This window comes from Eurosta solidaginis, chromosome 5 (genome assembly GCF_040869045.1).
Source record: "Eurosta solidaginis isolate ZX-2024a chromosome 5, ASM4086904v1, whole genome shotgun sequence".
Taxonomy (NCBI): Eukaryota; Metazoa; Arthropoda; class Insecta; order Diptera; family Tephritidae; genus Eurosta; species Eurosta solidaginis.
Genome location: NC_090323.1, coordinates 261,389,544 through 261,406,494, shown reverse-complemented (window position 1 = coordinate 261,406,494; position 16,951 = coordinate 261,389,544). Strand labels below are relative to the sequence as shown.

General features: G+C 37.0%; 1 protein-coding gene across 1 annotated transcript in view; it reads right to left on the bottom strand.

Annotated features, from left to right (window-relative positions):
- The window catches only part of LOC137251737 (homeobox protein caupolican-like), a 73,236-nt gene extending 62,672 nt beyond the window's left edge, over positions 1-10,564 (bottom strand). Inside the window, 1 exon segment of the mRNA XM_067786526.1 lies at positions 9,403-10,564. Coding sequence (XP_067642627.1) covers positions 9,403-9,450 — 48 coding nt within the window. The 5' untranslated portion in view covers positions 9,451-10,564.
- Between the last annotated feature and the right edge of the window lie 6,387 nt (positions 10,565-16,951).

Sequence of the window (16,951 nt, the reverse complement as noted above, 5' to 3'; positions counted from 1 at the left end):
TGACGCATGAAATTTAGGTATTGCTTTCAAGTTTCGAAGAACTTCCCGATAACCCAGTGAACTGGAACTTTACACATTTTCAAGTAAAATCAGGCATTAATTCAGAGAAATATGAAATTAGCAAATTAATGCTCAAATTTATTATGTTTATGTTATGTTATTTAAGTTTATGTTTCTCTATTTCAGTGCCCACGGCCAGTAGCTAATTATAATTATCGATAAAATTCAACATTCATTATTTTATTTATAATAATTTAAGACATGTTAAGTTATTATAATAAATGGGAAGCCCTTCGGAGCAATTTATTATAAACACACAAATTAACAAACATTAAGGATGCATCTCGACTAAGCGGATGCATTGGCTGTGGAGTTAATGAATATGAGAATATTTGCAACGTACACAATTGTAAACAAACTATAGCAAGTGCACACATACGCAAGTGCATATGCATGTGAATACCCTGCAGGAAAAACTAAAACAAATGAAAAAATATTGGTTAAGAAATGGAGCACACAATTGGATTTTGTTCAATGATTAGTAGAGCCTCACCAACTCAAAACGGTTAAACTCATGAACAACATGTGCCATTTTCATCATTTATGAAACTTGAAAGAATTTTTTTCCTATTGATATTTTTTATATAGAAAATTTCTTAAAACCAATGAATGTTAACCATTTCTCTTTTAGTAAATTTGAGCAACTAATATTCTTTTCAGAAAATGAACTTCGTACAGAATATTTTTGCTGAACATGTTTATAGTGCAGCATATTTAAGCCCTTTTTATACCTTTCATGAACATGAAATGGTATATTAACTTTGGTCCGATGTTTGTAACGTTGAGAAATAAAGAAGATAGACACACCATTAAATATACCGAATTGATCAGGGCGACGAACTGAGTTGATATAGCCATGTCCGTCTGTCCGTCCGTCTGTCTGTTTGAACGCAAACTAGTCCCTCAAATTTTGAGATATCTCAATGAAATTTGGCGCAAGGATGTATTTTTGTATTATATTAGACATTTGTCGGATCCGGAAGGATCGGACCACTATAACTTATATCTCCCATACAACCGATCGTTCAGATAAGACGATTTTCATTATTCCTGCCGCAATTTAGAAAGTATAAACGTGAAACTCGGTGATATATATTCTAATATATATTAGAAGATATCCCAAAAAATCACTTTAATCGGAGCTATATATAGTTATATCCCATACAACCGATCGTTCAGATAGAACGATTTTTGGCCATTTCCCCCTTAATTTAGAAAGTAGAAACGTGAAACTCGGTGATATATATTTCAATATATTATAGAAGATTTCATGAAAAAATCATTTCGATCGGAGATATATATAATATATATCCCATACAACCGATCGTTCACATAGAAAGATTTGTAACCATTCTCCCTTAATTTCGAATATAAAAACGTTAAACTTAGTGATATTTATTCTAATATACCATAGAAGGTTTCCTGAAAAAATCACCTTGATCGGAGTTATATGTATATAGTATATACCTATCCCATACAAACGATCGTTGAGATAGAAAGATTTTTGGTAATTTCACCCTTAGTTTCCAATACAAAAACGTGAAACTTGCTGATATATATCCTAATATATCATAGATTTCCTGTAAAAATCATTTTGATCGGAGCTATATATAATATATATCCCATACAACCTATCGTTCAGATAAGGGGGTTTTTTGCCATTTTTTTATATTTATCCTAAAATCGTTTAGATATGTACATTTGTTCAATATATATTTTCTGTCTTATACAGCGCATTATTTGGATATTACGAATGGGATAAGATTATTGTTCAGCCCCATTCATGAAAGGTATGAAGTCTTCGGCACAGCCGAAGACAGTTCCGTCCTTACTTGTTTATTTACACTTAAAGATTGTAGGCCATGTAGAACAAAATCTGAAAAAGTTACACCTCGACTCTTCACCATTAATCCTTGCATAGTTTGTTTATCCGGGAGTTAATCTTCCATAAAGCATAATTTCCATAAATTTTCGGCTTATTTTCAGCCAATGACTTCTCTACAGGGCATTTATATTCATATGTTTATGCATGTGGTCGCATTTAGAGAGCCGTGTTAATTTATGTTGCCACTGAAACGTCGGAAGTTACCATTCCAGGAAAATTATAAACGGGGAGCCAAGTAAATTTTGATATAATACATTCAATACTTGCTATATACACACAAATACTTTTGAAGCTGATTTTGGCTCCTTGACCATGGAGTAGTAAACGTATGTGAATATTCAAATATGTATACAGGTGTTGCCACCTTATACGGTATGGTACCACTTTCTTTTTGTATCTATGAGCCTTCAAGAGGAAGCTTAAGACCCCAGCGGGCTAGTTCACTCGCGGCAGGTATACATATCGTAAGAAGCGACTAAAATACCCAAATGATTCAAGGGGTTGTCAGCGCAATTTATAGCTTCTCCAACCCAATTGTCAACCGCACCTACCCGTAGCGAATCCTGTTTCTTTAGTAGACGAAATGGTCGGACTTGTACTTTAATAGTGCTTGTAACCCGAACGAAAAGAATACATATCCGGCAAAGGACTACTAACATCAATAACACTCTCCAAAACCGTCCGGAAGTGTATTTATTGCTAAAACAACAACAGTGAGCTTTAAAATAAGAAGTGTAACTTGTTTGTAGATATAAATATGTATATGACGGCTGTTACACAGAAACCACAGCTTTTGCTGGTGGATGATCATCACATCCCGATTTCAAACATCCCACCAGAGCAGTTTTTCCTTTCGTCCAAAAAGGCATATACCAGAATTATGTGGAAACACGCACTATCTCCCTAAGTAAGATTTGTTTCAAAAACACTTTCCATTAGTATATCTAAAATCTAAACACTTTCAACTGATTTGGAAAAAAACAGATATTGAGTGTTTTAAAAAAAGTTCTAAGAAAGGATGTTTTTCAATCAAAGACTGAAGTTTTTTGAAATGGAAATTGGGATAGCGTGGCCATCTGCCACAAAACTTTGTTTTTGTAAGATAGATGGGAGCGTCTCTGCCTTGCTAAATAACATTCGCAAAAAATTTGGACCGGCGTTTCATCCTCAAGCTGACAAAGGCGAAATATTTGTGTATCCGATAGATTTAATTTAATTAGGTAATATCGTGGACTACAGTTTCCCGTATAGTACCCAGTGAGTGTTCATAGCAGCGTTCTGCTAAGGGCTTGTCTTTGTTCTAGGAATTCAATCCAATGCTGTCTGAACTGCTTTGTTTCCCAGTTATTTAAGATTTTCCTAGTATGGACCTTCGGGAGTCCACAAAAGAACTCTATACCATATAATGCTGCTATAGAATCCAGCTTGGCTAGGTAGTCAGCCATTTCATTACCTGACGCCCGGGAACCCATACTAACAAACCTTGTTCTTGGCTCCCAGACCTTTTAGGACTCCAATGCATTCATCCGCTAGCTTAAAAGTAGCTGTGTAAGAGTGCAACGTATGTAAGGCTGCCTGGATGTCTGACAGTGGCGTAGTGAGGTTTTCTTGTGCCCGGGACAAAATATTTGTTTAAGGTCATTTAGTCGTGTAAATATTGCACGTATTTCTTGTTGGAGACGATCAAGAAGACTTTTCATAACGCGAAAAATTTCACATTCTGCGGATAGTCCATCATCTCTAGCCGATTCTCCGGGCATTTTGCGGCGTCTTCTTACATTTCTTACTATATCAATATCCCATTTTTCGCAAAGAGACTTCGCTTTTTCTATTGCTTCTTCACAGAGAGTGTCTCGAATTTCGAATAGTTCAGTCGTTAATGATCTAAGATCATGATACGCTTCTCTAAAATTCATCCCCGAATCTTGTCATCTGAGCTGCACACGATCAATCCTCTTAAGTTTTCATACCAGAAATGAACTCAAGTTATGAAACTAAAATTTAGTATATTTTGCAATACTAATGGTACCACTTGTAGTGTTAGTGTCTTCTGCTAATTGTTCTAAGTGTTCTACTATATTCTCTAGCCCATAGATGTTAAGTAATGATTAGATAATGCTAATGATTGCTAATTAACCTTCATTTGCGAAATTCTCTAATTCATTAAATAATTAGAATTAAGTAGTTCAACTAATTCCCATTAGCTAATTGAAATTTTTATTTCAATGGATAATCTAATTGCAATTAGTTGCCATTAGCAAAAATTGTTTTACCTTTACAATTAGAAATCTAATAGACTTCTGCTAATGCAATTAGATATTCAGTTAGCTCGAATTAGAATCAATTATTTTGATAAAAATAAATTTTTTTCAAAGAATTATTGAAGTGAACGAATAATGATGTAAATAAATATAAATAATTGATTCTAATTCGAGCTAATTGAGTATCTAATTGCATTAGCAGAAGTCAATTAGATGTCTAATTGTAAAGGTGACCCAATTTTTTTTGCTAATGGCAACTAATTCCAATTAGATTTACCATTAGAATAAAAATTTCAATTATCTAATGGGAATTAGTTGACTATTTCTAATTGTTTAATGAATTAGAGAATATAAACCAATTGCATCAATTGCTAATTCTAATTGGAATTTAACATGTATGCTCTAGCCCATCCACGATAACGGTAACCGCTTGTATTCTGGCGCTCCATCCAGTGTTTCAGACGCACGTTTGACATTTTTTATTAAAACGTTTTTTAATAATTCCCATCGTAATGTTGAACGTGAGTAAAAAAGATATATGCTTTCAATTATTCCACAACCTGTCGTAAGTGTTCCGGATATATGCATGCATTTTTAATATAGAAAATTTTTTCCAGAAATCAATATATTCCAGAAATCAGTTATAATAAAAATACAAATTATCCAGGAAGTTCTGCTTTGCGAACCATTTGGCACCCCCTGTGAGTAGCGCCCAAAGCAATATGCCTCCCCCCTTGCCCCCCCCCCTCGCTTCGCCACTGGTATCTGACATAATGAGGATATTCTTGGAGAATAAGCCTTTTGGAGACATTATCTGCCACAAATTTCTACTGCATGGATTTCTTTCTGAAAAATAGTGAGCGTCCCATTGCCAGTATATTTTTTTCCCGTTTCTCGAAGAATTTTGTCGACAATGGACACCTCCACATTTCTTGGGACTCTGTGAGTAGCTGCAATATGGGATTTTCTTCGAGCTTTTTATTATTGTTCACTCTATCAATATGGCAACACTGGCATATGCACACATATCCTTAGAAAACAAGCACTTATATTAAATTCTACTTTCATAATCATGAATAAGTATGTGTCTACACATATGCCCACACATACATATTTGTGTATTAGAGCATCCGTAATATAATTATTCATGTGTAAGGTAGTATAGTTATTTGCGACTACAAGTCTAAGTCAACTTACCTGACCCCCCCCCCCCCCCCCGTCCCCTCGCAAAACATAATATCCACGCTCATTATTAAGCTTTATTGGCATAAGCCAATGTTATTGTTGTTGTGGCTATGTCCTAAATTGTTGCAAACATTTCCTTGCATTATTTGCTGCATTAACTCGCCACAAACGTCCGCCAACCGGCAGCCCAGCCAATTTGAACCAGCCAACGCCTATGCCACATACTTTCGCCCCCTTTTCTGCGTTATAGCCTCGTACTGTCTACTTTCTCATCTGAATATTCATGCCTTTGGCGCTTTTGTGATTTTCATTTCTGTTCCGTTGTTTTTCGTTTTTTTTTTGTTTGTTTATCCACAAATTGCTCTACCTGCTGTTGCATACAAATATTCTTACTTCTTTTTGTTCTATTCATCTCATAAACTTTCGCTCTAATTATCGAACCATTTTAAAATTATTATAATAAAATCACTTTTAATGCGGCAGCTAAAATTAGCGTTGATTTAAAAATTTAATCACGTTTCATGGACAATGCCGGAGTACATACATACAAAAAGGAGTTAAGAACTGGAGCGTTGAAAGGATACGAGCTAGAGAAGACCGCAAACGTACTACAAATCTAAACATATAAATTGATGTATGTGTGTATAGCTGCGAAGGTTTTAAGTTGTAGGCTTGGCTGCTTAGAACATTAGGCTAATTATGGGGTTAAACATATTTTTAGTGCGAAAAAATTTTGTGGATGGTCTTCAGCTGATTCAGCGATGGAATAGTTAAATAATTGAAAACAAAAACATTTTGTGTAAGGAACTTGTGGATTATCAAACCTTCTCTTTCAAGTCTACATACTCTCATACACACTTTCTCATACTCTATGGGCTGATTTCACCAACTAGACTTAGGCTAAAACTTAGTTGCAACTTAAGCTGCAGACATTGGTGCTTTATCGGTAACCGTATCGGTAACCTTATAACAGCTGATTCGACCAACCTTATGAGAATCAACGCAATCGAGTATTGGTGCCGCTAAGTTCGTAACCGTATCGAAGCCAACCAATTGGGTTTTGGTTTACCGTCGTAACGATAAACAGCTGATTACGTTAGGGATACGACTACAGCGATACGACAAACGGCGCTAATGGCTACAGCTTTAAGTTAGCCCAAATTTGAGGCTAAGTTTTTTTTGCGGTTTCACCAACTTAGCTACTAAACCCATTTGACAAACAAAAATCATATCAGCTGTTTTATACATAGTAGTATTTTTGGCTACGTTTTAATTACACGCCACCCCGTGAATATACACAATATCGGGGTTGCTATATTTGCATTCAATACTGCCATTAAATTCGACTCAAAATTTGTACTACAGCAACACTGTTGAAAGTCGAGAATAAGCCAGCTGACAGGTAGGCAAGTTTGTGACTCAGCTAAGCATTGGTGGTGAAACAGAAAAATTAAAAAATATGACTTAACCAAGTTAAGTCGAGTTAATGAAATCGGCCCTATGACATCCAATAAGCGCGTGGATCAAATGGCCCAGGCCCACAAAAATCCTTTTCTAAGAGGTGTTCTTGTTATTGTTGCACCTTCTTTGAAATACGCTAAAACAAAAAACAGAAAGGTACAATGTGAACTGAGTTTTGCCATAGGGTTGGCACCCTGCACACAAATCCACTTGCAACTAAAAATATCAATAAGACCTTGATGGGAGCAACTTTTTTCACCATGAGCTTAAACGCATGCAACAGAAATAACCAGACTCTGAGAATGGAAGCTCTTCTGTTTCTTTTTATCTTCTTCTTCTTTTAGCGGTAGAGTTAACCCCCGAAGATTTTGGTGTGTATTGCCGATCTGATGGTCCTTTGCAGGATATCGATCCGGTACGTCCCGGAAATTAGGAACATTAAGGTACTAAAATTTCCTGCTGGCGTTTGGGAGTAACAATTAAAATTGATCATTGTACAGACGTCCATCCGTCAATCTCCGTGCGCCCAAATTTTTATTTGAAAAATGAAAATAAGCGAAGGCAGTGAGTATTTGAATTTTGTATTTTTGTTGCTAAATCGCGGTTTGTGGCATCTACTGGGACAAAATCGTGTAGTTCATGCACAAAGGTCTGCAAGGGCTGATATCTTCGTCCTGAATGGTTCAAGGCATGAGGGAAATCATGCTTTGCGAAGTCTACTACAATGGTCATGTAAAGAAGCGTTGCTATGTAGTTTCATTTGTGATGGCATAGAGGCTATGCAGCTAAATACCTTCGTTCGTTATCACCATTAAATGTAGCCGTTCCAACCAGAATTATCGCCAGTATCTCTACGGAGTAGTGAGACGGCATAGGACACGCCATGAAGGGGTAGGCATAGTTATTTGACTCTAAAGTAGAAAAGTACCAGGTTAGGTTGAAATGAGTTAAATTTATTGCCCCACAGCGAAGCTGCACCTGCTTGCTCAACGCGATACCACTGGATGAGCTAGAGCTACATTTCCAGTAATAGCAAAGCGTCTGCAAAGAACATTGTGAATATGTCTACTGCGTCCCTAAAGATCTAACAAAAATCATTGGTAAGGATTGCCATGTATAAGTCGTGTACCCCATCTGGTAGTAGGCGGTTAATATCCAAAATAATGGATCAAGGGAGACGTGAGCCTGCCATTTTTCTGGGTACCTGATATATGGGTACCAGTTTCCATCTAGCATTAGCTTTCTAGTACTAGGCAGCATTTTCACTCTGATAGATTCGAAGCAATATCACTCAGCTTGTAAAACTATTCAGTAGCCTTTCCTAGGCCCATAATGCGGTTCACAACCAACTTGCTTTAAGACCTTTAGTTTTACATTTGGATGCTTAGAAGCGTCAAGGGCAGTTATAATCCTTGCTGGCTCTTACTTTGCCATCTTTATTCCAGTGAAGGTCTCGCAGACAATTCACTGCTCTGTGGCTATAACTAGGTTATAAATGTTCCGATAATAAGTATCACTTCATTTTAGCATGAAAACCCACCAAAGCTCTTTCAGAAAGAAATAACTACAGAAGGAACGAATAAAAAGATGTGAGAGGTTCCCCGAAACAGTAAATCTCTGTTTAAATATGTGTTATTGTTATAGCCAACCAAGGTATTTGGCTGTAGAAATATTTTCACAGATTGCAAGAAGATTATATCCCGTCTAAAAAGCTAGAAAGACTTTAAGGAACGGTTCTGGTTGGAACTATCTCTGGAAATCCCTAACTGCTTAGAAATGGAGGGGTGCTACTCGAGGTAGAAGTTGACAAAAAGATAGGGCCTAGAAGGTTCGACGTGGTTAATTCTATTCGTTACGACAGGCGCGCTAGTATTGATAATGGCTATACCCGATCGTACTGAAATCACATCTGACAAAGAATTCTCACTTCCACTGCACTCCACAAAACTTTTGGTGAATATTTTGGGGGCCATTAGTACACCAACTCTTCCATATATACTCATTATCTCAAAACCCATCCCCTTCTCTGAAAGAGATTTATACTTTTTCAAAAGCAACAAATCGACTTCTGGGTGGAATATTACCCTATATCCGCTGCCGTTTCGAAAACTTCTTATATCAGAAGAATATTTTTCAAAGACGACCTATTTCAGAATCTGCTTCAAAAGCGTTCTATTACAGAATTCGGTTAAAAAACGACATATCCCATTGTTTTTTTTATAAACACCCTACCTAACGTCAAAATGTAGCGTATGTATGCTTAGAAAGGACCGTTTTTGTAGCAAAAGTTTTCCAAGCGCCAACTGAAGTAGGGTAATATAGTCTGAAACTCGTTTTTTCCAATGGTTTTTAAGAAAGTTGAATAATTTTTTTCCGTATTGTCTGGAAGGAACATTTTTGCATGGATGAACTGCAAAACTTTCATCGAAAGGTACAAAAAGGTGTCAAATTTTCAGCATCAAAAATCCCTAGGTAGAATGAGTTGGCATGGAATGCCCCACATACGTATATAACTCAATAAACATAATAACTCTATTTTTCTTTTCTCACCTGATTTGCCGTCGGGTAATTATAACCGAACTGTGCATATGCTGCCATCGCTTTCAAATTCTGCACGCAGCTACGCGGGCACCGCAGTGCCGACGCTGCGTTTAAGTTAAAGTTACTTTTTCGTTAAACACACTGTTAGTAAAAGTTATTCAATCATTATTTGCCATATTTTTTTTTACTGTTAACAAAAGTAAACGGTAACAGAGACAATTCAATATAACGGCACAATTATTGAGAGTACAAAAAATGTAATAATCACAGGACATGCACATACACATGCATGCAGCACACGGGCACCCGCACACACAGATAGGCCCGTTCAGGTTATGCTGTGCAGCATATAGCCCTTTCGTATGTTGGCTGCTGTGCGACTCTCAGGACAACAGCCACCCACACACGCGCATATACTCCCCCTTACAACCAAGAACTGAAGGACTAAAAGCGGATGTGAGAGCCGTTGACGTTGCTGCTGCTGCTTCGTCGTGTGAAAGCACTTTTTTGTGCGTCACCAGATTCTGTTTTCAATTCAGTTGTTGTTCTTGTTGCTTTTGTGTGTTTGTCGTGTAGCTGGAAATTGGTAAAACAAATTGTCAAGCATTTGTTGTTAATGTCAGCGGGAAATGTTTTCAGCTGCACTCTTTGGCGACTTTTCGTTGTGATTTTGTTTTTTTCTTTTCTTTTCTGGGTTTATTCCCCTCAACTTATTGCCTTTTCCGCTGTAGTCACTTTTTCTTTTTGTTGGTTTTGCACAGTCGAATTTTTTTCTTACTTTCCGCTTCATACGCTTTATGTTTGTGGGTGTATAATTTTGTGAGTGAGTGTTGGTATTGAGTGGGTGACTTGAGATTTTAAGGGATTTGTTTATTTTGTGCCTTCGCTCTTGTTGTTATTCCTTTATTCCTTTGTTGTTCTGGTTGGTGTTGCGATTTGCCTTTACTTTTGGTATTATTGTTGCTGTTGTTGCATATCCTTTTTGACGTTTTTATGATTATTTGTTTACTGTCTTTTTTTATTATTTGGGGTTTGTTTATTTGTACGCGTTTTGCTCGTTAGCTGCATTTTCAGTTTGTTGTTGTTTATGTTGATTATTTTTGCTGTCGCATAAATGTAAAACATGCAGCCATAAACGTTTTATTCGCTCGGCAAATGCTTAACCGTGATATTTTGTAGATAGAAATAATCTGTAGGTAGGTTTGTATGAAGCGATTTGCATATATTAAACTTAAACTCTTCTTGTGTATACTAGTTGTTGTAAAACATATAAAATGCAATTTAGGGAGCTGTCAAATCGCTTGTGTTTTCTGACAATTTATACGTCTTCATTAGAGCATGTAGACAAAACCAAAATACACCCTGTACACTAAACTGAGTCGGTGCCCATATAAAAAATTAAGCTTTTATCCCTCCCTCCTTCCCTAGTTTGAAATTGTGGTGATTACAGGTCATGCACATTTTATCCTGGGCGAGTCTTTCAAATAGTCAAAATTCAAGTTTTCAATCGCGTTTTATCAACTGAGATGACTAAGGATCAACACCCCTAACTGGTTAGGGGGCTTGAAATATACGCGCGGTAAGTATGCCTGTCGTAAGAGGCGACTAAAATACCAAATTCTCATCTTCTCCAACTCAATTGTCAACCTCACCTATCTACCCGTGGCGAATCCTGTTTCAATAACAGCCGAGGCTCTGGCGACCACGAACTCCTGATGGATCTATGTGGTGGGAGGGCGGTATAGCCTAGAAGGTTTCATTTGGTCATTCCAAATCGTTCCCGAGATGGTCGGGCTAGTACCTTTATGGTGCTTGTTACCGGAACGTACAGTATCTGCATCCGGCAAAGGACCATCAACATCGATAACACTCGCCAAGGCCTTCGGGGAGTGTCCTTATCGACACAACAACAACAACAACTAAGGGTCAACTGAGAGACAACGATATTAGAAGAATATGTAATATTTAAAAATGCCTTTTACAAGGTGTAAATGTTGGTGGAATATCTGGAGAGACTTTGAATTCGGAGCAATTTCCGTTACACGCCTTAAATCTGCATCAACATAATTCTCATATCTGAAGATATTGCGAAACAGCTTTGTAGAATCCGCTCGATCAAACGGGTGATCGGTGCACCTTAAGAAAAGGTTAGGTTAGGGTCCCAACAAGACAATCAAAGCAAGCCAAAATACTGACGTAACAAAGTCCCAACAACACAATACCTCGACGACACAAAATCCTTACAACTCTAGATACTAACAAGAAGCAAAATTAAGGAAATTTTTCCAAATAAATTTCATATCAGATTGTTACTTGTTTTGTTATTTGGTTATTTTTTGCTCTCAGAATAGTTGCTGTATTTGTTCGTGTTGCTATTTTTATTTGTATTGGTTTTGTTCTCGTAGTTATTTTTATTTTTATAAAATTTTTTGGTTGGGAACTAAGTAAAGCTCGGTTATTTCTGCTATCTGCAATGGAACTGGTTGAAAACCTGTCACAAATTTATGCGCTGGGAGGCGGGAGACAGTTGCCACTTTGTAAAAGTGCATCGTTGTAAGATTTCACTAAGTATGCTTTAACTTTGAGAAAATCGCGCTAGTTTTTAATTAACGCCGAACTATCGCATTAAGTGGAGGTTCTAGATCTTAATCTGTCTTCTGCAGTGTTTTTAAGCGACTCTTTTAACTTAATGATGTTCTAAGAAGTGGTCCGCTAGGCCTTCGGGAGTGTTTTTTCAACAACAACAATATAAGGCGAGTTATCACATACCGCATGCCTACTTCAATAGGTAGCTAAGTCAAAAACCTGAAATTTTCAATTTATTCAAACAAGCAGTATTCCCTATTCAATACCTGCTATTCTCTTAGGACTTGGTTGAAAACAAAAAAATCTTTGGGCTCATATGGAGAAATCAATGAGTTTTTTGCCTATCCTGAACATTGTGATCTTTTGAGTTGATCGCTGTTTTGATCTCGGTGTACAATATGTACATACCGTCGGTGAAAGTGCAAAACCGCTCATACATTTTTTGACTATCTCGCCACTGGGATGAAGTATTTAAAGAATAGAAAATAGTAGGAACTTGTTTAGTATAAAAAATCATTATCTGTACATAAAATCAGTTTCTGCACTTTCACCGTCTATACATTGTGTGAGCAGTAATCATTTTTTATGGGTAGTAACTTTAAAACTTCTTACACAAATCAGAAAATTTTATTAAAGGGTATTTATCATTCCTCAGTAACTTACATATTTCACATTTAGATCAAAAGGGAGTTAACTCAAAAATCTGAAATTTCAAAGTTATTGGCACCATACGACTTCCAAATTTAATACCTACCGAACTGTATATTTGATTTATTAACACCTTTACTAATCAGTGGGGAAAGGCTTTGTAAAATGAGGATAGAGAAGGCGTACAAATTTTTTTGTGCTTTTTTTTCATCAATCCGGCTTCCTATCAAGAAACTTGGCTTGAGTGGTCGCAGCAAAGTCTCGTCACCAACACAAAATTACCTTTCAAAGCTAGTGTTTCTATTTAAAGCCGATGCCAAAAAAAGGAATAGATACTGGGACGTATTTCAAGTTTAAAAAACCGCCTGCGGAGCTGTTAATATTTTAATTTTGTTTCCACCTTTACCACTTCTTATCTTTGTATTTTTAATTATTTTTTATCACAAAATCTTACTTTTTAACTTGTTTTGCAGCTTTTGCGTTCACTTGTTTGTTTTTTAAGTTTCAATGTCTTCTTTAGTTCTTTGTTTCTTTTTAACAAATTTTTATAATGCGAAAATTTAACACTTTTTTGCTTTTAAAAAACACTTTACCTTGTTAAGTCCTCACAAAATTTACAGTTTACGCTTTTGCTATGTTTATTTATTTTCGAAAAACTTTACTTCAAATAATCACAAAAAATTCTTGCGGAAATACTCGATGCATAACAAAACGCGTTCGAACACAAACTAGTCGCACTCATTCAACGGCCCATGCGACATTTTCATGCATACAATCGTCAACACACACACGCTAGCACAACAACCATTCAGCACGAAACGGTTTTACCTTTCTATTTTCTCAGCAAACATTTGTAAACGAAAACATTTGTAAACGCAAAAGAGAAAGTCATACAAACTACCACAGTATACAACTTACTTTTACGCACGCACTGCAATCGGCGCAGCAAAAGCAGAACACCAACAATTCCTTGGGGCATGATTTTGCTGATATGGCCACCTGAGAGTGTAGTAAAATAGAGCGCATTTGCTTTGTGCACTCTCTTGTGCGCAATTATTTGTTGCTTTGAAAAATGTTGACGCCCACAAAGATGAGTACAACACAATAGCGAGTAGTTCGTTGTGTATCAGCGAGTAGAGAAACGAGTTCAGCTGCAATTTTGAGCGCGCATGAGTGTGTGTGTTTTGTTGGCAATTTGCTTAAGGTGCAAGATTGCCTGCCGGCGTCGCACTTTTGCTGCTGGTGCTGTTTGTTCTTGTTGTTGTATGACAAATATCTACTCGTTGCAGTGCTTATGGCCGTTTAGCGGTATTTGACCAACGGCCCCAATATACACACCGCAGCTCTCTTTGTGCACATTGGCGACCATTTCCTTTGGGTTGTAAATTGCAGCGTTGCCACTGGAAATTGAATTTTATGGCGACTGCAATGTCGACCATTAACTTAGCAGCCCTAAAAGCTCATTGCAACCAAATTTGAGGGGCACGAAGCCATAAAAATCTGCAGTTTGGCAGGCAGTAAATGAGTACATATATACACGTAGGTACATACGGTGGTTTATGTTCCCAGGTATGTACATAGGTAGTTGATAGTAAATGTTGGTCATTGGGGATTGGGTGTGCGGGATTTTTGGCTTATGTTTGCGTCCACAGGCAGCTTTGTATATTCCATTTGTTACTATATTTTGGCCTTCCTTCGCTTTTTGGCTTACCATTTTAATTTTGTTAACTATTTTATTTCTAGTTGCCATGAACAGAACTGTCCTTCACGGATTTAAAAGAGTCTCTGCGATGTAACATCTCCCAATTGGTTGAGGTCGAATTGGCCCGAAATATGGTCATCAGTAGTATTAGGTTCCGGAACAAAAAGATACTCTAAGCTAGTTGGCTATCTGCTGATCGAAGATTACCTACATTTTGAATTTGTCGGATGACGTTGAGCGGCACCTCAAGCTCCAAAAGCATTGGCAAGGACCTATCCGAGCACTTCGAAATCCCGTTGGTCTTCAAATAAGGCTAGGCAGTCACCTAAATACACTCCAAAAAAGTTCCTAAAATCGAGGAAAACTGGTATTAAGATAAAGAAAAATGGTAAATGATATTTCGCCATAGAAATCCCTCCTTAAATCCTGACAAGTAATTTTCACAAAAAGGGAAGCGAGTCGCCTTTACAGGAAGAGCAAATCAGAGGGAGAAAGGCTTGAGTGTGAGGAACTTTCGCTGCTAGCCATAAGGAATAAAACCAGCGCCAAAAATTCCTGTAAAAACAAAAACGGGACCTGGTAACCGATGTCCAGATAGTGCTTAGGTTATAAAGGGAACGTTTCTCTCTGCTCCTAAATGGAGAAAGCGATGAAACACAGAGGGAAAATGATGAATCCGAACCGGCAATCGAAGATGATGGACTATGACGTAGTCAGAATAGCAATAACCAGTCTAAAAACCAACAAGGCCGCGGGCATTGATGGATTGCCTGCGGAGTTATGCGCGACGATTGGAATCTTAGTATTTTTTGTCCAGTTCACAAGAAGAGGGATCCTGCAAATCCTGCACAAACTATCGCGGAATCAGCTTTCTTTGTATCGCGTATAAGGTCCTGACAAGCGTATTGTGCGAAGGATTGAAGCCCACCTTGAATCGGCTCGTGGGGCCTTATCTTGACCTTGGTAATCCCACATCGACCAGATTTCTTTAATTTGTGAACTAGCATTAGCATAAACAACAACTGTAGCTTTGAAAGTAAGCGAAGAATCATTCTTGCCAATAAATGCTTCTTTGGACTAAGTAAGCAATTAAAATGTAAAGTCCTCCCTCGGCTGAAATATGGCGTCTACGCTGGCTAGGCCATGTGATACGAACGAAAGATAACGCTCCGGCCTAGAATGTATTCTTAGCCGAAGCCGCTTTCTCACTCTGCTGGAAGGACTAAGTGGAAACTATTTAAGCCATTAAGTAAGTAAGTAATTGTCACGGTCGCGGCTTTCTAGTCAAGGTGCTCAACTTAACAGTCGAGTGCTCTTATTCTCTAAGCAAGTAGATTGTGAGAAAATTTAAAATTCATTTCCGCAAAGATTAAATTTATTGCACTACAAAATGGCATATCCCCAAAAATTGAGAGAACGCCAAATAAAAAGTTTGAAATTTTCGTTAGTTTTCTTTATTTCTAGGAATTTTGAGAAAATTGAGAATTTTGAGATTGATTTGCAAAGTTTCAGTTACAAATTCATAGTAAATTTTTCTTACAATATCGAAAATAAAAAAAAGAAGTATTAAATTGACTGAATTAAAACAAATATTATCACTGCCAGGGCCGTAGAGAGAAAATCCGGGCCCGGGACTAAACAAACGGGCCCCCTAAAAAAATCCACTAATACCTTTGAATTATTTGAATTAATGACGTCTCATTCATTAATCATTATTGATGGATTACATCAAAAAAAATTTTGCCACATCACTAAATTATTTTTGGACTAAGAGCTGACAATAAAGTTAACACAGAATATTTACTATTTATACCCTTTTATTGTAACGTAGAAATAAAATTCTCTTTTAATAGCCACATATTGGGTCAAATCATCTTTTCCAGTTATTTGGTAACATTTTAATACATTTCTGATAAATTTAATGATGATTATAAATTTTAATTATTCAGTATAGAAAGTTCGGATATCAAAGAGTGGCTTTACTTGCTTTTTTTCCGGAAACATTTTTTATAATGATATCGAAATTTAACTGTCTTGCCAATACGGATTCAACACAAAGCGTAGCAAGTCCTGAAACTCGCTCTTGAGATGAACACGATCTATGAAAGGTTTTGATTCTTGCAAGGACGCTGAAAGAACGTTCTGCACTAGCTACAGGGACAGGTATAGTGCAAAAGATACATAAAGCAACACAAATGTTGGGGAAAATTGTATATTGATTTTGAACATATGTAGATGGCATTTAGCAATTCCAATGGTGACAGACCTTTATCAAAATTTGCTTCGTAAATGTGTTTCAAGTGAATTATTTCGCATTCTAAGGTTTGAGAAATGTCCGACAAGTATTTTGCGGCAAATTTTGCTGCGCTCGCCCGAACCGTAGTTTCATCCATGTCTTCAAATTGCCACAAAAAGGAAAACGTCTCGCTCAAATTTCTCATAGTTGCAAATCGTTCAGTAATGCCAGTGATTACCGAATCAACGATCACCAGGAATGTATTGTTTTTAAAATCAGACCCTGAATCATCCGTAATCATCTCATTTAAATTATATTCAGAACGTCTTTTGGGTTTTCTCTTTCGAATGTCCGGAAACTTTGCGAGATGTTGAATAACAACTGTT